The sequence below is a fragment of the Trachurus japonicus genome, chromosome 10 (genome assembly GCF_045865225.1).
Source record: "Trachurus japonicus isolate A0001 chromosome 10, Traja_1.0".
NCBI classification, from domain to species: Eukaryota; Metazoa; Chordata; class Actinopteri; order Carangiformes; family Carangidae; genus Trachurus; species Trachurus japonicus.
This window is the reverse complement of record NC_140916.1, coordinates 26,594,510-26,614,713: the sequence shown is the minus strand read 5'-3', so window position 1 is coordinate 26,614,713 and position 20,204 is coordinate 26,594,510. Positions and strand designations below refer to the sequence as shown.

Sequence of the window (20,204 nt, the reverse complement as noted above, 5' to 3'; positions counted from 1 at the left end):
TCAAGATAAATTCCCAGGAAATCAATGGCGCTGCATGCGGATCCCGACGCGCTCGGTGTGTATTCAGTCTTTACGTTTCATCTGGATCTCGATGAGTTATTAATAAGTCAACAGTTTCAGGAGGGAAGATGATACTATCAGTGTTGTGGAGGTGGCAGGGCGCCATGCACAGCTGTAACAACATATTGGAGAGTATTTGGTGAGTAATGTTTGTGCTCCAGAGGAGTCCAGGCTCAGGGGAGAGACTGAGTCAGCACTCAGACCTCCTCCTCCTCTTCCTCCTCCTCCTCCTCCTCCTCCTCTCTGCACTGTTGTCCCCATCACGAAGACTTGTGGGGAAATGCACACATTATAGGCATTCAATTTCCAGTAAAGAGAAAACTCTGTGTCAAACAGAAGGTGCTATAACAGCAGACAGGTTGGGTTGGGTGTCTGGGTTAGAAATGACGACTCTGGCATCAACAAACTTCTGTCTGATGTAAATTGTTTAAAAATGTTTTTTTATTGTTGTTTTATAGCAGACTTTTGATCTGAATCTAAATCATAGTGCTTTTATTTACTCTGATGCTCCCAATTAGCTCAAGTAGCCATGAACAGATTGAACTGGATGTAATTTTACTTAGTTATGATTTAAATGTCATTTAACACCATAACCATGGAGCGTGTTACAATGCATCTTCTCTTAAAACTGGATGACCCATTACTTTAAGATAACTACACTGTTCATCCAACTTTTAGTTTTCCATTACAACTACAGTATAATCTATTTCTTTAACAAACATGTCCTCATGTGTTAACTGCTCATCACATTAGGCTTTTTTAAACATTCATCTATAACTCTATAGCTAATATTTGAGCTCCATTAGTTTCAGATAAGCTCTGTGATAAGACCGGTGAACTGTCTGGGATGTACCACATCCTCATCCTCTGTCAGCTGGGATGGGCTTCAGCCCCGCCATGACCCTGCATGGATAAGTGGTTGAGTAAATGGATGGATGAAAGGATGAATGGATAGTTTCAGCCATTAATTCAATACTTTAAAGTAAATAATTGCAGTTGTGCATCCATTATTTCAAATCCCAATGTGAGGACGTATGCACATTTCAGTCCAGAGCAGTGTTATCTTACATTGATCAGAGCTGTTCAAAACATAAAACACGAGTCGTACATGGAATAAAGAGTCATGTAAGGTTCAGTTTCTTTCAGTCTAATCTTTAAATCTCACTAATTAGTTCAGCTCAGTAGCCGACACTTATGCAGTGAATCCACCAGTGGAGCTATCTCTGCTTCATATTAATGATATATGATAACAAATCCCAAATATTGTCGAAATAACATAATTCATTATTTATTGTAATAGCTATCCATATTTTAGCACAACGTAGCATTACGGAAATTGCCCTACATGGTAAAACCTAAAATTGTGAATGTTCAAACATAAAGAGGAGTAAACACTGACTGTGATTGGGGATGTTAATCTCACTAAAATAGATGATGTGCAGATCAGTCTTAATTTAAAATGAGACTTTAGTTGTTTGTGCATCAAGGTTGAGGAAATGCTTGTAAGAAAAATGGATTTCACAGTTCTCACTCACAGTTCTGCAGTTCCTGAAGCATTCAGAGCTGTGAAAAGCTATTACTGTGTGATGTCTCCTTGATTTTATAGACACATGTCTGATGCAGATGAAACAGGGGGATCTGAGTCTGAATTAGGAACATGATGTTTTCTTCTGAGTAAGACAGAAAACAGGTCGAAGCAGTGAGACAGATCCCCTAAAAAGGTGCAGCGAGGGGCTAACACCCACGATTAGGAGCAAACTGAACATGTTGTCTGTGTAACTACTGAAAAAAACAATTCAGTTATCTTCAGCTAAACAAACAAAAGCCTAATTTTTCATCGTTATGTCAACAGTTCTATTTCAAATGCAATAAAACTGCAATTTCCGTGGCCATGCAAACTACTTACTTTGCCTTTAAGGACCTTTAAACACCACATTTTATCTTCTGCAATCCAAATTGAATGTATGACGTGATAAATAATAACTTAGATGATGCGTTGGAGCATTGATAAACATGATTTATAGCATATTTAAAAGCTCAAGTGGCTTTTACATCTTGAAAACGGATTCAGCTTCCTGTGTCTACAGCGGCCTACATGTTTGAATGGAAGTAATAAAAATGCAGCAGCAGAGACTTAATTAACGCTCGTTTCCTCAGTGAAGCAACAGTTTGGATGAGACTTGATCTGCTCAAGCTATTTTTGCGCACAAAGGGGAAGACAACAAAAAAGCGAGCGGATGAAAAGTGTGCTGCTGACAAAAAATGTTAGAGGCCCACAAAGAGATATATGATATCAGACTTGTAACTAAGCATCAAAATGTGTGGAGAGTGTAACAACACTCAGCTCCGCTCCTCTGCAGTGTATTGTCTCTAATCTTGGTCAGATCCATCATATTTCTGTCTCAACCTACTTCTCCTCTTCATTTTCAGCCGAGGGGTCGCAGGGTGATGTATGTCTACTCAACACTCTCCGCACCATCCTCCTTCCCCTTGGGCTCGCTCTTCACACTCTCCATCCTTCTTTCTTCCCCTCTCTTTGTCGCTCTTTCTCCCCTCTCTTTCTCCTCAGTGACTGGTAAAAATAGAGCTTCATAAATCATGCATCTTCTCTCGCAGCAGCACGTAAGAACGAGAGGAAAAGAAATAAATGGCGGGGATGAAAGAGAGAGGGGAATGATGTTGAGGATGAGGTGTGGAGACAGAGGTGGATGACATCAAACTCCAGGCGTGGGGTGGGGGGCCGACAGGGGAATAGATTGGAGCTGCGGGGTCTCGGCTGCCCTCTTCGCTCTCCGAACACTGGGATGGAGGAAATGAATGTTAACGTGCTGGGGAGTGGGGAGCGGGGGCCGGCACACGATGAGTGGTCATCTCCTCAGGAGAGAGAGAGTTACATGTTTCAGAGCAGACGTCTCCCTCACACCTCGAGGGCTCCTCTGCTCAGATAGAGTTGATCTGTCTGTCACCTTCAGTAACAGGGGTCTGTGCTCCCAGTGGAGGAGGGAGGGTGGGGGGGTGGGGGGTAAGTGAGAGACCCCAGCCACAGCTGCAGCTGTTTCAACCACTGGAAAACCACAAAACAAGACATAGTACTCTGTCTGCAGAGCCACTGTGTAGCTGTACAAAATGTTGACATATCACTACAGGACTTCCTCCTCACAGCCAAATGTGCTGATGCAAAGCTTGGAGTTCAAGCTGGAGGAGTGAATGATATATTCTTTACATCGATGCTTTACATCTGCCAAAACCTACAATTTTCCCTTCACAGCGCTTATTACTAAATTAGAATGAGGTCAGGTGGATGGAGGAATGAAAACTTCAAGTGTTACTCAAGTGTTAATTTTTGAACGATATATTTCTAAGTTGTTCTGTGTAGGTTTCTGACTTCGGCCCCGCTGTGAGGATTGAAACACATCCTGTCACAGACAGGTACACTTGAGATAACCCCCCACCCCAACACAAACTCACAGACACACACCACTGGTCTAACCTGAGGCACCGTGGCACATCTCCTATCTGAGTCCCTGGATCCACTGAGCGCACACTGAACCACTCAGGAGTCGCCTGTCACGGCTTCATATCTGGTTGTCGTTCGCGATCTAGTCTGTGTAATTCATTAGCCGAACCACACACAGAATTATTGTGAGTAATTACCAAATTATGTTTCATCTCGCTCCCTCCGTCCATTGATGCCTACCTCCTTTCTCTCGCTGATCCACATGTGCATGCTTTTCACTCCCTCCCACACAACCTCTCTCTCTCTCTCTCTCTCTCTCTCTCTCTTTTTAGGGAGTGGGCTGAGTGGCATCTATTCATCAATATCATTAAATATATAAATCCCCAGTAGAGATGCCTGGTCAACAGAGCCAAGCAGTGAATGATTAACATTAAATCCAGAGGAGGAGGTTTGGGCAACAGACAGAGAGAACACTATGTGACCATGGCTTGAATCCACGGTAAAACTGTGTCAGTCTGAATGGGCCCTGTGATCATTTACAATGGGATATATACAGTACATATATCCTATATATATGTGTGTGTGTGTGTGTGTGTGTGTGTGTGTGTGTGTGTGTGTGTGTGTGTGTGTGTGTGTGTGTGTGTGTCTAAACAAAACTCTGGTTTAAAATCTGACGATCACAAAAATCTGTATAGTTGTGATTTTAATGACACGATGATGTTTTTACACCATGATGCATATTTGGTGGAGTTCATAACTCTTTATAGTTTGTAAACTGCAGAGGAGACATAAATAAATAAATTGCTTTCTTTCTTATGGCACTGCTGCCTTAACATGTAACAATCATGTAAATTACCAAAGATAAACTATATTTTATATTTTATCAATTATAAAGAGTAATTTATATGAATAAATATAATCATTAGGAGTTAATTGGCTACATAAAATGCACAAAAAAACATAGAAATTGTCCTTTAATCCCCAAGTTCACTCAGACAAACACTAAACTGCTTGTTTGAGGTGAAGTAATCAGGTGTTGTCTAATTTTGGTTGGTGTCCCATGACTCCTCAGCGAGACAAAATTAGCCTTTAGGGAAATGATGCGTCTGTCCCTTCAATGACAGCACAGAGCGACTAAGACTGTCTCCGCAAGATTACATTCAGACACTCACACAGACAGACACACGCGCGACCTTGTGACGGCGCTAAACAATGCACTGCAACAGCAGCTTTAATCCTATAGACTGGAACCAGACTCAGAGACATAAACACAGTGTAAAGTCGTCTGTGGTGACTGCAGCTGCAGTCTTAAATAAACCTGCACAGGCCTTGTTTAATTTAGGATAAGGATCTCAGAGAGAGAGAGAGTAATTTCCCCTAAGTCAGCGGTTCATGGATGCAGCCACACCCTCGTGCTGCAGAGTAAGTGAGGTCAACCTGTGTGTTAATAAATGATGGGTTCTGAGTGGAAACTTGGTCACCGCGGGGATTTGGGGTGTGAGAGTGAAAAGTTCAGCAGATATACAGGAGCAGAAGCACATCCAGCTCTGTAACTGTGGCAGAGAAAGGTCTTCATATTTCATGAGCACTTCTCCCCGGCTTCACATGTGGCCTATGAACAAGCTTGACGGTTTTATCGCAGTTGAAACCACACATAACGGGTCACCGCCGCTGAGGAGTGAAGAGTCTCAGTGTGATGGTCTGGGAACAGCCGTCTGACTGCATGAAGAAATACTTGTTCTACCACTTTTCTTTACTCTCCCTCTATTCCTTTCTCTCCATTCATTTCAGTCCAAGGATAAGTAATATGTTGTAGGTCAGAGGAAGCTGTGGCTGCTTGCAGTGCTTATCTTATTTTAAAACACCGTTTACTCTGTTGGGGTAAAGAAAGAAAAACGCTGCCTGGATCATTTATCCAGCCAAAAAAATATGAAAAGAAACAAACATGTCCTCCCTCTCATGATAAAGATCTTCCAACCTGAAAATAACTGTGCAGAAATGTGATATTTCTTTCACTCTTCATCTCCAGCGTATATTTCTAAGGGACGTGGTCGATTGTGTCATTAACACTGCATCGCCAAATTCAGCCTTTGTCATTCATTTAAATTACCACTATGTTGTCACACTGGGACAAAAACAACAAGGCTCATCAGATAAAAAGCCTAGGTCAACGTTAACCTGACGGTGGATTTCTTTAGTTTATCTAATACACATAACATCACACTCCTGGTGGTTCACTCGGTGTGAGGGAGGGGCCCACGGTGACAAAGATGATTCTACAGGTCTAATGTGGATAGATAGACACTGAACAATAAACAATCTGATGTTTGTGATGCAGTAGTAACACTGCAGCTAATAGGGCCATGACACATGGTTCGAATATCCAGCACTTGCATCAGGATTATGTTTGGGTGACTGTGCAAAACTGCAGGTAACAGGTAAACAAAGACAAAGAGCAAAGACGAGACAGGACCTGACCTATCTATCTATCTATCTATCTATCTATCTATCTATCTATCTATCTATCTATCTATCTATCTATCTATCCATCCGTCCATCCATCCATCCATCCATCCATCCATCCACCCGTCCGTCCGTCGGTCCATCCGTCCATCCATCCGTCCATCCATCCATCCATCCATCCATCCATCCATGGTTTACCCTAACATGAGTTACTTTGTGTTTTGGTGCTGAAGGTAATACTCCTTTAAATTTTCTTGTTGTTTTCAGTATGAAAGCTATTTTCCAGAAGTGTGTGTTTGTGTGATTGTGAACGTGTGGTGGCGAACTGGACTCACCAGGGCAGTGAGGCGGGCACGTGAGTTCACAGCGTGTTTCAGAGCCAGTTTGATCATGGATGGCAGCCGAAAAACAGCCGTCTCCATGTCCTTGTCCGCCCTCATAGAGCCAGCCAGCCTCCCCAGGCCGTCGATGTAGGTCCTCCAGTGAGGCTGCACCTCCACCGCGCCCCCCAGGCAGCCCTGCATCACCGCCTGGCAGAAGCCTCTGCAGGTGGGTGGTCCCAGCATGCCCTGGCAGTGCGGGCAGTACCACAGCCTCAGCAGGGCCCGGCTGCAGTCCCGGCCGGGCCGCAGGTGGTCCGTCGTGTTGACAACCTCGATGCCCAGGTTCAGCGCCTGCAAGAAGACTCGCGTGGCCTGGAGGGAGCGAGACAGACGGGTCATCATCAGTTTAGGATAAGGGCCAAACGCTCCCGAGTCCTTCCAGGCTCCTCTGACACACTCCTCGGACACGGAGGACAGGCTGCCCCCCAGAAGGCGGCGGTACGCCAGGGGGAAGAGGCGGCCGTAGAACAGCTCCACCATGTTTTCCACCACCGAGTCCGAGCCGAGGATGTAGAGCGACATGTCCAGGAAGAGCTGTCCCACTAAGCTCGGGGCTCCGCCTGCGAGAGCGGGGAACTCCGCCTTCAGCATGGTCAGGGTGGAGTTACGGCCGTGGCGCAGCACCAGGTCAAAGGCCTCTGTTGGAGGGAAAAAGAAAAGACAAAGCAACAGATGGAGAGTCAGGTGAGGTGAAAGTGAAGCCACCTTTTGAAAGCTGTTGTTTACAGCAGGTGACGATACGCCTCAGTTATCACAGAAAAACTACACCAAGCTGTCAAATAGGCGGCAATTTAGCTCCGAAAGATGAAAACAGTCAAATAGATGCAAACAGAAGCCATCCCACCCTTAACGATCACAGTCTGAGGAAACTTCCCACGCACGCCGCCTCTGATTCCCTTTACCCAGTTTCTCTAAGATCTGTTGTTTTCTCTAATGGGATCGCTCACACTCTCACAGGCCAAACACACCAACACACGCATAACAGTAGGCACAATACTGAAGCAATAGACGACGACTTGAAATATAAAGAGAGCAAAGCTTCTGCAATAGATGAAAAGCAGGATTTGGAATTTGACCTTTCAGTACTACAAAAGAGCAGACTATAAAAAAACTCTTTTTATGAAAAAAAAAGAAAAAAAAAGTCACTTTAAAAGAAGCATTAATCTCAATATATTAGTCAGCTGGGAGAAGCATGGCCACGAGGATGTCTTGAGGGGAAAAAAGCACACAGGGATTGCAGGAGGGAGGGGCGCGTGGCCAATGTGTGGGGAGAAAATAATCAGTGGCGTTTCAAGGCACAAAGTGAAGTCTTATCAACAAGGTGGCACAAGAAGCGAGAACTCTATCATCGACCCGGTAGCAAAATAAGTGAGGACCCAACAACAGAGGGGATTTAAAGCTCCATTACTGAACTTAGCAGGGGAGCTGAGAGTCAGTGAAATGAAGCTTTGGACAGGAGAATGGCGAGGGATGCTGAAATCCCATTTATACCACAGCTAGTCCACTACATCGCTTTGTTGGTAGTGATAGCCACAACAGTTTTGTGAGGGAGAAGGAGGAGGAGGGGGCGGTGGCAGCGGCAAGGCGGGGGGAAGCACTGGTTTAGGGGACATTAGAGGAAGTGATTGGTTTTTGTGCTACAGCGGCTCGCCATTTCATCTTTGTTATTTGATTTTTTCGTGCTTGGATAGTTTAATTTCTTTCTCTTCATGCTTCTCCGAGGTCAAATGAAGCTTGTCAGCCTCCACAGGGCTCTGGGTCCTTGGACAGCGCTGAGAAACGACGTGACAGCTCTGTCTCTTTTGTGGAGGACATATAATGTGTTTTTTCTCTGTGTAATTTTCGGGAACACAAGGAGGTCTTTATGGGAATATGACAATATCTGAGCAAAAGGAAATGAACATCGCTCGGCCCGTACTGACAAACCGCTTGTGGTGCACATTTCAGCCACATAACATCTGAGAATGAAGGAGAAGAATTAACACAATCATCTTTTCATTGCTGCTCTCGACCTTGTATGACCAGTGGGTCCCGGTGACTCATGCTAACGACGCTCACACTCATAAATGTGGCGGTGTCAGTGATAATGTGTCAGTTCAACTGTGCGACTCCAACTTGCACACAACAATTCAGCTCATCAACATCTCACCTGGAGACTTGTTGTTTGTCGTCGTCTCTCTGTCTAATTTGGGTTTTTATCTCCAGGGATGATGATTTTATCATCACCTGGTCCCACCTACTGTTTGTTCTGCTCCCATACAGAGCAACATGCTCGTGTTGTAAAGCAGATCTACGTGTTTGGTTTTTCTTTTGTGTGAAGAGTTCTTTGTCCCTCCTCTTCATTAATATCACAAGAGTTCATATAAAAGCCATCTGGAGAGCAAGACCCTGTAAAAACTTATTGAATGGACTGCTTGCTAAGCAGGTATTGGACTCTCTTTTTGAGCCATTTTGTTTTTTACATTTTGGCAAATTCGGTCTGAAATTCACCTCACTTGGTGTTTCTGCCTTATGAGTCTTTGTGTCTTTGTCCTGCTGTTACAGACCATCTCTTGTAATTTTGTGACGGTTTACGTAAATGAAACAATGGAACAATGAGTTCAATTACCAAGCGGCACATTGCAGTATCTTATCCCCCACCTGTATTGTTAATCCTGTCTGAATGAGAGTTTAAGCTGCATTCAACAACAATGTAACAATGGCGATACAAAGAACAGACAGATGAAGATTAACTGTGGCTGCTGTGATTTGAGGTGCAGGTGAAATTTAAGTGAAAAATGTTAAATTATTTTAGGGGATTATAACTTCAGTCCATGAGTTCACAGGTTTAAGATGAATGGGATAATGTCAGGTGTTGTCACGCTGATACTGCACAAGAAAAATCATTAGCAGCCATTTGATAATAATGAGGCAGCAGTTCACAGAGTAATCTGGCTAATGTATGAAGGTAGGAGGATAGACGATAGTGGATGTCGTCATTCTCTTGGATGGATAATAGAGGAGCTAAAATGTTAAATGTCACCTCAACTGTCAAATCCACTTGGGTGACTGTTAATATACTGAGACGCTGCCAAAGAGAAGTCTATGAGTGGGAAAGCTACTGTACAACAACACTGTTGGAAGTAAGGTAGTTGCTAGCAAGCTAACTAGCAATCTAGTTAGTGGTGTTAACATCTATTAAAACACTGTTTGTCACAGTACAGCTGCAGTGTGATGTTTCTCTCTGAGAAACAGAATCGACCCTGCTACACAGAAACATAAACAAATATAAAACTACATATTTTGTCAGGTCACGTGAGGCTGGAGCTGACATAGGGCGAGGGCGGTGTACACCCTGGACAGGTCGCTGGTCCATCACTGAGCCGACATTTAGCCTAGAGATGAACAATGCACATGTGCAAGCACGCTCGCACACTCACACACATTATCACTTATGGGAAATTTATCGTTGCCAATCAATGAGCAAGCAAATAAATGGGTTATATAAAATTCAAGATTTAACATTCACTTTGTCATTTCTCAGAGTATTGGCATACTCAGAAAGAAACAAAAGATTGTTTCTCATCATCAGTGCAGTGCATTTAAAATTAACGGAGTGAATTTGACACATCAAAATATGCACAATACATTTAATTAAATAATTAAATAATAATAAAAGTGAGTGAAAAAAGCTGAAAATGATATGATGTTGTGTTGGTCTCCAAACTTGAGGACAACCTTGTGTAAAAAGTCAGAGCTGCATTTTTAAACTGAAACTTAAACTGTGTTACTGCCAGTTGCTAATAAATGATGATGTCTTTAAATTTTAAATTTAGCTACTGAGTCTAAGGCATGTTGATTATGATTACCACCGGCTGCTGCTCAAGTTTCTCATTCGACACATACACAATGCCAGGACCATGGCAATGAAACATCTTCCTGCTGTGCAGAAGTTACACAGCTTCAAAATAAGAGTCAATCAGCTCCTCAGCTGTGACCAGCAGCACACCGTGTGTCTGAATGTGTGTGAATATGAAACTGGGTGCAGAACAGCGTGCACACTCGGCGGAACAGTTGCTGGGTTAGTAAAGGTTAAGGAAAGCATTTGAGGATGTTTGGGTGAGTGTGAGCGGATGCTCTGGAGCAGCGCACATCTGTGCACACTCTCAGGCTGCGGCCGTCCTGTTGTGTCGGAGGAGCACTTCCCTCTGTGGGGAGCATCTGACAGATGTGCAGATTATCTGCCAAGACAAGGAGACAGAATGGGAGGGGGGGGGGACACGCCCTCACACAGACTCACTAAACAGTGTGTGCAGTTCCTGGAAGGACACAAAGAGTCGCCGGCTCGCCTCTCAGATTTGGTTACTGATTGAAAGTTGGAGGCAGTGAGAAAATGCATGTCCACCTCAAACCTATCCTCTCCTGGTTTTTTTGGTTTCTGTGAAAGCCTCTTTTATCAAACCGTGTAATTTAGCCGCTACCTGTAGTATCTCTTACACCACAAAGGGGAGATCCACTTTGTAACGGCAAAAAGAAAAGACTAGAGGACTCTTCATAAATGCAATTGGATGGCTCTAAGTACCCGGGGTCAGGAACCATCGGGAGCCCATTTCCTGCGCATGCTGCTCGCTCTCTTTCATCGGTGAAAGCCTGCGCGGGATCAGGTGTCGTCTAATGGAGGGGAGAGGGGCTGTATGTCAGAGACCTGTGACATTCTGGATACAACTGTATGAGGTCAAGAGCAGCACATTAGCAGAGCAGCCGCCCACAGAAACATATTGGATCACACTTAAAATTATTGCATATTATTGTTGCATTTATTCTGTCAGATGGAGGGAGGAGGAGGCTGGCTGCTGGAAAACTGTTTCTCCTCTGAGGCTGAAGGCTTTTTTTTTTTTAACAGACGGATCAGCAGCACATGAAAAAAGCATAAAGTCTCTGCCTCTCCTCCTTTACCTCTGTGCACCTATTCTCCAGCCAGATAATGTTTACTCCAAGGATTTTGAGCATCTCCCCTTCCCTGAGTATTAAAATATGGATGTCAGATCAATTAGAGTAAGCACAGTCTTCTTCGGCAAGTACAGGCTACACAGAGCACATTGTCACTGTGGGTCTCGTAAAAGCTGCAGACTTTATCATCATACCCAGTTTGGCTGCATATCATGCCATTAATCAAAGACGCCAATTAATCTATGATCACTGGCGTCAGATTTCAGGTCGTCTTCGGAAGAGGAATCTAATAAATCGTCGCTGATTTCTGACGTCTTAAAGCTGCAAGTGACTCCGGCTCCGACATCAAACAGGCTTTTCATATAATCTATGAATGGCTTGTCAAATGAACACATTTGACGTTCATCAGTCTGGGTGTTACATAAGTCAACACAGCACCAGACTGACTGACTGACCGCTGACTGCGGTTGACACGCTTGCGAAGGCGGACATGCGTGCTCATCAATCAGCGGCCCATACACCCATTATCCCCCAAGTGAGGAAAACATCAATAAATTATCCAGCCAATGAGACTAATCCATTAGGGGCTGATGGAGTGTCACCTCTAGCCGCCATGGAGACGGATGGCGGAGCCGCCGCCACCTGGTCCCGGTGACAAAACAGTACCTGTCCAGGACGCAGAGAGAGGAGTGGCAGGAGAGCTGGAGAGCCATTCACAAAGTCACATGCACCAGCACAGGAAAACCTCGTATCGCCACAGTCTCACTTCTGATGTAACAAAGTGAAACCGACACTTTGGCTTCGGTTGATGGAGTGAAACTGTAATAAAGCCGATGACTGGTCCAAGTGTTTGATCATATGATTTCAGCTGCACTTATAATTCAGTGGGTGCAATGAGTATACAGACATGCAGAGGGTGACATATACACACACACACACACACACACACACACACACACACACACACACACACAGCTCCGGGCTTCAGTTATGATTTCATGAGCTTGTCTACAATACAAGCAGCATCTGCTCATTGACTGTAAACAATATGCTGTTTTTCCACACACATCTCAATCAGCCCCCTCAAAGAAAGCAACCTGTCCCCGGTAACCTGAGACCCGCTCCACCTGACAACCCACACTTGTGTGTGTGTGTGTCTGAGTCCAGGTGCCCGGGGGGGTGGTTATGGGATGGTGGCGGCGGCGGCGGCGGCAGAGGAAAGGGCAGGGGCGGGGTGGGCTGATTCCAGGAACAAAAGAGACAGGATGCTGGTAAGGCCCAGATAGCATCACCAGCAGACCATGAGGGCCAATGGACAGCAGGGCAGAAATGAGACGTGTATTAGGTTACTCCATCTGTTAGAGGGAGCGCCTGGTCGCACACACACAGACACACACACACACGGGCACGCACACAGACCAGCACAATGCAATCACACAGCGCACAGCAGGAGCCAGGTGGTGAAAGTGTGGGCGAACATTTGGCAAACCATAGTAGGAGGGCAAGGTGTGAGTCAGGTGTAAGGACTAGAGCTACACACACACACACACACACACACAAGCAGATTGTTCTCCTCATTCATTCATTCATTCATTCATCCGCTGCCCCACGAGCTTCTGGAAAATGTTTCCCCACAGCTAGACACAAAACAAGAAACAATGAAAATCCATCTGCTGGCCTTATTACCTGTCGCCCACCGCACATAAACAGATCAAGTGAAAAAGGGTCTTTTCTCAGTCTCACACAGCGACTCCATTCAGAGTCTGTCGACACACATCTCCTCTTAAAAATATGTTTTGATGCTTTGATGTTTTGTGTTTGGCTTGAATTTGACTATAAATATCCACACATCACCTCAACATGAAGTGATGATAATAATCGGAGGTGCACACAGACAGACCGATACCGCTGCTCCTCACTGATACAGAATCTGTCAGGCTGCGTCCTCTCCTTCCTCCATATTTCTCTCTTTCATCATTGACCTACATTGATCTCCGGTGCTCGCTGAGGTCAAAGTTGAGTCGGGCTCTATCTCAGACCTCGGCAAACTGGCGCTGTCAGAGGCCACGCGGAGTAGAGGACACGGTGAGGCGGGAAGGACACGGGTGCAAAAGTGGAACTGGAAAAAAAAAAAAACACACAGTGGAGAGCTGGAGGGGGGCGGAGGAAGAGGAGGAGGAGGAGGGGAGTTGGTGAAAAAGTGCCAAAACGTGTGGAGAGAAACATTCAGCGAAGGCAGGCTTTGAAGCTGCATTCAAAGGCAGCTGGAGTCAAGCGCTGCCAGAGCTGTGACACACATCGCAACGCACCTCTCGCCAAAACTCAGCCACGGGGTGAGAGAGAGCTGACACCCCGATCCGACGTTCGCCTGGCAGACCGACTCCTCGCACAGTCGCTACATCTGTGGACGCCGAGGAATCCTACCTCTCTGAAAAGTGATACTTGAGTGAAAGGCTTTTCCAATAATGGATTCATTTCCAGAGCTACAGACCGAGACACAGAGACAGGACACACAAACACAGACTATTACACACACACACATATACACACAGCTCTTGTTGCTCTCCGGGGTCGTGATTTGAGGATGTGGGTAAAAAGCCTGATCCAGAGAGGAGAGATGAGAGAGGTCATGACTAACATAGCTTGAGTACTACACTCCAAATCAAGCATCCAGGCTCTATTAATCCAATATGCATCTCAAAGTAGATCTGTGGTTTAAGATGAATACACTCCCACTCATTCACCCTCAGTCTATCTTTCAAGCCCTGCAACACATCACGCCCCTGCATTGGCTTAATCTTGCACGGCTCGCTTTCAAACAGAAACAAATGTTAAAGAAGAAATATTTGCATTGCCGTTTCATAAAGTGCATAAATAGTAACCAGAGATGAGATCCGCTGCTTTTTGAAGCAAAGGCTTAGGAGACATTAAAGAAAGAGCAACGGGACTGAACTTAGGAAAGAAAAAGCAGAATGGGACGCGGAGTGTTTTTTGAAGTTGGTGAAACAGATGGGTGCACAGTGTGGGATAGAGAGGGAGAGGAACAGAGCGAGAGAGGTGGAGAGAGACGGTGCTGGGACGTGTGGACGGCTGCACGGAGCTGGAGAGCAGAGTCGAGACAAAGGACTTTGAGTGGATTAAAAACTGTCATGTCAGATCTTTGGTTCTCCGCGTGCGACCTGCAGCTCCACGCTCGGCCGCTTCACACGGATAATAATAATGAACTGATGTGACCTCAGAATATTAGAGGTCAATATTAAAAACACAAATTGCATTACACTAATTAGGTTACACTCTATCCCCCCTGATGAGCAAATGTGTATCCGTGTGTGTGTGTGAGTGCAAAAACTGAACAAATGAGATCAGAGCAAGTTGTAATTAGTACAAGGATTTAATATTTAATATTGACTTAAATAAAAGATTAGAGAGACCTGCCTCTTACAAAAGGAGCAAGACAGTGAAGTGTTGTTTGCATTTTGCAACACACTTATATGTGGACATGTGTTTCTGTGTAATAGTTTTGTCTCCTTCGTGGTGGTTTCATATGTCTTTGTAAAGATTTGGTTTAGTTGACTTTCCTCCAACAGTGAGGTCACACAGAGGCTCGGACCCTGACCCCCCCCTGACCTGGGAGCCCAGTAGGCCTGTTGGGTCAGTGGCCCGCTGTGTTAATAATTAATGGTTGGCCATATCGGCTCTGATACACACTGTTACGAGATGTACCGTGACGTATTGCTACAGACCGTATTTACTCCCTTATAGTGGGACTGCCTGAAGAAGTCTCACACTCATCCTTTCAAGAGATCAAATGGACTGTGAGGGTGTGTGTCTGTGTGTGTTAGGGTGTGATTGTGTTTGTAATTGACTGCCTGAGCCCCCGAGAGTTCAAGGACATCAATGACAGTTTTATTACAGAGCCGCGGAGTGCGGAGTGAGGCCTTCGGCGTTTACTGTATCTATCTCCTCCTCGTGACAAATGCATCTCAAAACACTGAAGGTGTTTGTGTTGTGCTCGACGGCCCAGGGATCATTAACTTGGCACCAAGTATTCAACGCTAACACACCATTCTCAGCAGTGAGAGTATTTCAACTTGAATCTTTGAGAAACTTTGAGAAACACAGGTCGGCCTGAAGCAGGAATAACATGCCAAAAGACTTTGATGTGGAACATGAAATTGAGACCCTTTTTACCAGCAGCAGTTTAAAAAAAAAAAAAGTGGTGGTGGAAAAAAGGTTCTCGCTGTGCGTTTTGCAGCTGGCAGAAACTAACCTTCACAGGTTTTGAAATACAGGACAGGAAAAACGTCGGACCCTGCTGTTCAGCAACAGGCTCACAGGTTATTGGTATGGAGGGAGGTTTCTAGACTAAAATGCATGAGCAAGGAGGGCAATGAGGTCAGGTGGCCAAGGAGGAAAAAGATCAGCAGGAAATAAGTGAAACAGCCAGCGGCTACTAAAGAGAGGGAGCGGGGATTGATTTATGCTGATTTAACAACAGCGCTTGACAGACGGACGGAGAAACCATCAAGCAAAAAAAAAAAAAAAAAAAAGTGTGGTGTGAAAGTTATCAGAGTAAAGATGCAGTGCGCAGAGCTTTGGAGTTTGTGAAAAGAAAAGGAAGCAGCTGTCTGAGAAACAAAAGGAACGCTGGGAAACGGCAACAAGTCGAACAGCGAGCGCAAAGAAGGAGACAGCTCACAAAGGCAGACGTCAGAGGATGAGAGAGAATGCATCAGTGTACTGCTGTTTTAAGTGTAAACTGGAAGAATCCCTCATCGCACTGACGACTACAAAGGAAGCCAGGAGGAAACAAAGACGAGAATGAGCTAAGGCAGCATTTTGCAAGGTTCATTTAAAATTTATAAAATGATTCGTCATATATTCCTCTTCATGAAGATGATGCACATGCAATCTAGATGGTGTTAAATCAGCCTTGTTTCTGCCAGTATACCTACATGTATATACCCATCAGCTCACTACTGCCTGCATATACAGACATACAGAGTCAAATGTAAAACAATAAGGCAGGCCAGGTACTATAGCAAAAAAAACAAAAAAAAACAGCCAGTGACGTCATAGTTCAACTAATCTGGACTAAACAGTGCAGCTCTGGATCGTGCGCAACCAAACTGAGTTTCAGTGATGTTTGATGATGTATTCATCCAGAGCAGCTGAGAGGTCTGCAGGTAATTACAAACCAGACACAGGATGTTTTAATACCTCTCAGATTAATGTGCTGGGAATTTGTCTGTGACTAAGAGTGAAACAGATCCTGTTGTTGAAGAGGAGCAAACATGCATGCAACAAGTGTCCTTCAGCCTGTCCCACGCAGCCGCTCAGAAGACACCGGCCTTTTGTTTCACTGTTTCACCTTTACTCTTCAATGTTATTCATTTATTGATGTTTTCTTTATCTTTTTTGCCTTGACTTATTCTTTTAATAATTCTTTTAAAACGTTTTAACTCTTTTTAACTCAGTCTGACTCCTCAGGGACTCTGCACAATAATTCCTATTGTACTCAGCTTGTCTGTGATCAAAATGGCGCAATAAACTTCTTGAATCTTGAACCTGTACCTAACCCTAACCATAAGAGCTGCAGAGATGGAAACAAGCATCAAAACTTCCTATTCTGTTCTATCAGCAGCTTTGACCTCAACATTCGTGCCCAACAAAGGTTCTTGTTGTGTTCTGCTTACGTAGTACGCCTGTTAAGTCACGTACACACAATACTGTGCAGACGTGAAGAATTCTTTGTCCTTCAAGGACGCCTTAGACGCAAAGCTTTTATGGGTTTTCAGCCTGGCAAAGCGACTATACATTTTATATATATCATCGTTAAAGAAAGCATATAGATGCTAATTATGTGAAACTAAAACCACTTTGTTATGTTTTATGGTTGGTTATTCAGCTCTGTGTGCTGAATAAGTGGCTGCAAAGCTGATAACATAAGGCTTTTCAAACGCTATTTTATTCTCACAGTTTAACCCGCGAAGTTAAAGCAGATATCAGTGGAATGTTTTTGTTAATATAAGTCCTAAATAGTCCTATTTTCCGTCAGCAATCACTTACATGAAGTATTTCAGCCTAAACACGAGTCTCTCCGTCACTCTGCTCTGCTGTAACCCGAGGAGAAAATTTTCCTTGTGGGATACAAGTGTTATCCAATGAGGGGAGAGAACGGCATGAAGGGCTGTGTGTGCAGCCAAGGGATGCGCGTGAATGTGGTGACGTAGCACGAGGACCAATTGATGCCTGACAAGGGCGGGGGCTGCTAACTCATGGTGCGTTCAAGGAAACTCGTACTTTGTGTTTTTCCTTCCTGTGAAGTCATACCAGTTCGATCTGGTACGAGTTCACGGGTCGGAAGTTACGAGTGGCCGTTATAGGGAACTTTCACAGACAACAGGACGGTAAAAACACGAGCTACGGGTTACCTGGAACGCTACCAAGTCGTAGTTGTGACTTGAAGCTGTAACTTACGGTTTCAAAAGCCTGCCTTGAACACAGCATTAGCCGAAACGGCCGTGCCGCTGTTATCTGCTTTAAGTTATGGCCCTGCCACCACATATTATACCCATGATTCAATTTACCGTCACATTCTGGGAGTTGTACATTATCTAATTACAATCAATGTGGTGGGAAGCCAGTGAGGGATCCTGCTCTTCCATAAAACAACCTAAATAAAAACAGTTTATATTATATTAATTAGGGGTGGGCAAAAATATCGATATGGCAATATATCGCGATACTTTATACCGCGATACGATATCAATATTCAATATTTAAATATCGATTTTTTTTTTCAATTTTTTTTTCAAATAATAAATCATGTTTCAGACCTAAATCCAATTAAAATATGTTGTTGTAACTTGCACAGTGTGCAGTACACTTTATTTTACTTGTTTTTTCTTGATTCTTGACTTGTAATTCATGTGAAATGGATTCAGTGCAATTAATAAATTCTGAATTTCTTCAGTGACACAGATATCGTGATGTATCGTGGATGAAATTTCTTGCAATATATCGATAATCGCAGAATCGCTGTACCGTGATATTATCGTTATCGTAGGTAAAATATCGTGATAGTATCGTATCGTGGGGTACCTAGTGATACCCAGCCCTAATATTAATACTGCAGTACAATATCCCTCTAATTAAAAATTTCTATTATAAAGCTTTATCTTAGTTTTATCTTAAAGGGATAGTTCACCCAAAATTAAAATTTCACTCATTTTCTACTCACCCTCATGTCAAGGGTTGGGAGAAGTTTTAGAGTCATCCGTGCCCTTTTGGAGTTACAGGGGGGGTCCGCGCAGCACTGCATTGCCATATGACGATATCGAACGGGACTCACTTTTCTTCGTACAAAAAGACACACCAAAAAACATCCAAATACCTCCATACTGCTCGTCTGTAATGTCCCTCCGGCTCTGCGCGATTTGCACTGACACCGGCAGAGCCGTGAACTGAGACACTGGGAGCTTCCGCTACAAACGAGCCCCCCTGTAACTCCAAAAAGGCACGGATGACTCTGAAACTTCTCCCATCCCTTAGTCGACATGAGAGTGAGTAGAAAATGAGTGAAATTTGAATTTTGGGTGAACTATCCCTTTATCTGCAGTCATCGTCTCCCTACTGCGGGAAATGTATTTTACCATGTAACAACCCACATGGGAAATCAAGGTTATATTTTAAGACAGTGAAATTGTTTAAACTTCTGAAAGTTATAAAACTACTGTTTTAGTTTCACAACCCCCGTATGAGATTTTAGTCACATTTGTGACCAGTGGGATTAATTAATCAGAGTCACTGACCAACTCATTGAAGTAGCTCCAAAAACGCAGAGAGTCTCTTTGCTGTTATCACTACAAAATTGGCTCCAGTTGCTAGTGGCGTGTTGTTGGACATGTGGCAGAACAGTTTTTATTTTCCATGACTGTTTTACGACACCACAGTAAAATATTGAGATGGCACCAAACCCAGAAAATGAGCTTCATAACACCCCTGGTGTCTCAACCTACAAGCACACCAGATGTCCTGAGATTTTGGGATTATGTCAGTTTATGAGAAAAAGAGAGAAACAATTAATCTCTTGGCCAAAGAGGAGGAGGAGGAGGTCTGATCTCAAACAGAAAGACTGTTTAGAGAGAAATCACTTCAGGCCCATAAGCTCTTTAATCTGGAGGCAAACATTTTCTTAGGCGTGATGGCACAGTGGTTGGCAAATTATAATGAACCAGCACATCATATTGATGACTGAAGTAGAAGCATCTCTGGGTTTTCAAAAGAACAAGGATGATTGGCACAAAATTCAATCAGCAAAAACAGCAGAGCAGAGATCCCTGTGCTGTATTTTAACATCTGATGAATACGTTTGGCTCAGTACGACTGTGCCGCACAAACATCAATTCAAACAACAAACACCAAAATCTGGTTAAAGCCTTTTTACAGGATGTTTAAATCTGTTTCACTGCCGCAATTTGCCGCAACATTGCATCCCTGAAAAATGTCATTACGGTGCATTGCATAATCTCCTTTCTAAGTTCAGTATGGTGATGTGAAGGAATTCATTTGTAAAAGAAATGGAGGGAAAATGTTTCTGTATAACACAGGGCAGCAGAGGGGACAGGGATTCAGACAACAACACTCACATAAAGTGGTAAAACCACTGGTCCTTCTCCAGACAAGGATGATTAAAGTTAAAGGTTTGGTAAATGCACTCACTCTCTTTCTAAGAATTACATGAGAGGATCAATATCAATCTCATGTTTATGCATTACAAAACTAATTGTTGCACCGTGGCTGGAATCAGGGGGAATTGGCCTGAGTCACAAAATTCACCACGTCCCTCTAAAGTTGGCTGCTTGAGGGTTAATGATGCAGCAACATGGCTGGTTGGAGAGATACACAGC

General features: G+C 44.0%; 1 protein-coding gene across 1 annotated transcript in view; it reads right to left on the bottom strand.

Moving 5' to 3' along the window:
* The window catches only part of gpc3 (glypican 3), a 110,783-nt gene that overhangs the window by 36,927 nt on the left and 53,652 nt on the right, over positions 1 to 20,204 (bottom strand). Inside the window, exon 3 of the mRNA XM_085788461.1 lies at positions 6,316 to 7,001. Coding sequence (XP_085644587.1) covers positions 6,316 to 7,001 — 686 coding nt within the window. The remainder of the gene's footprint in view (positions 1 to 6,315; positions 7,002 to 20,204) is intronic.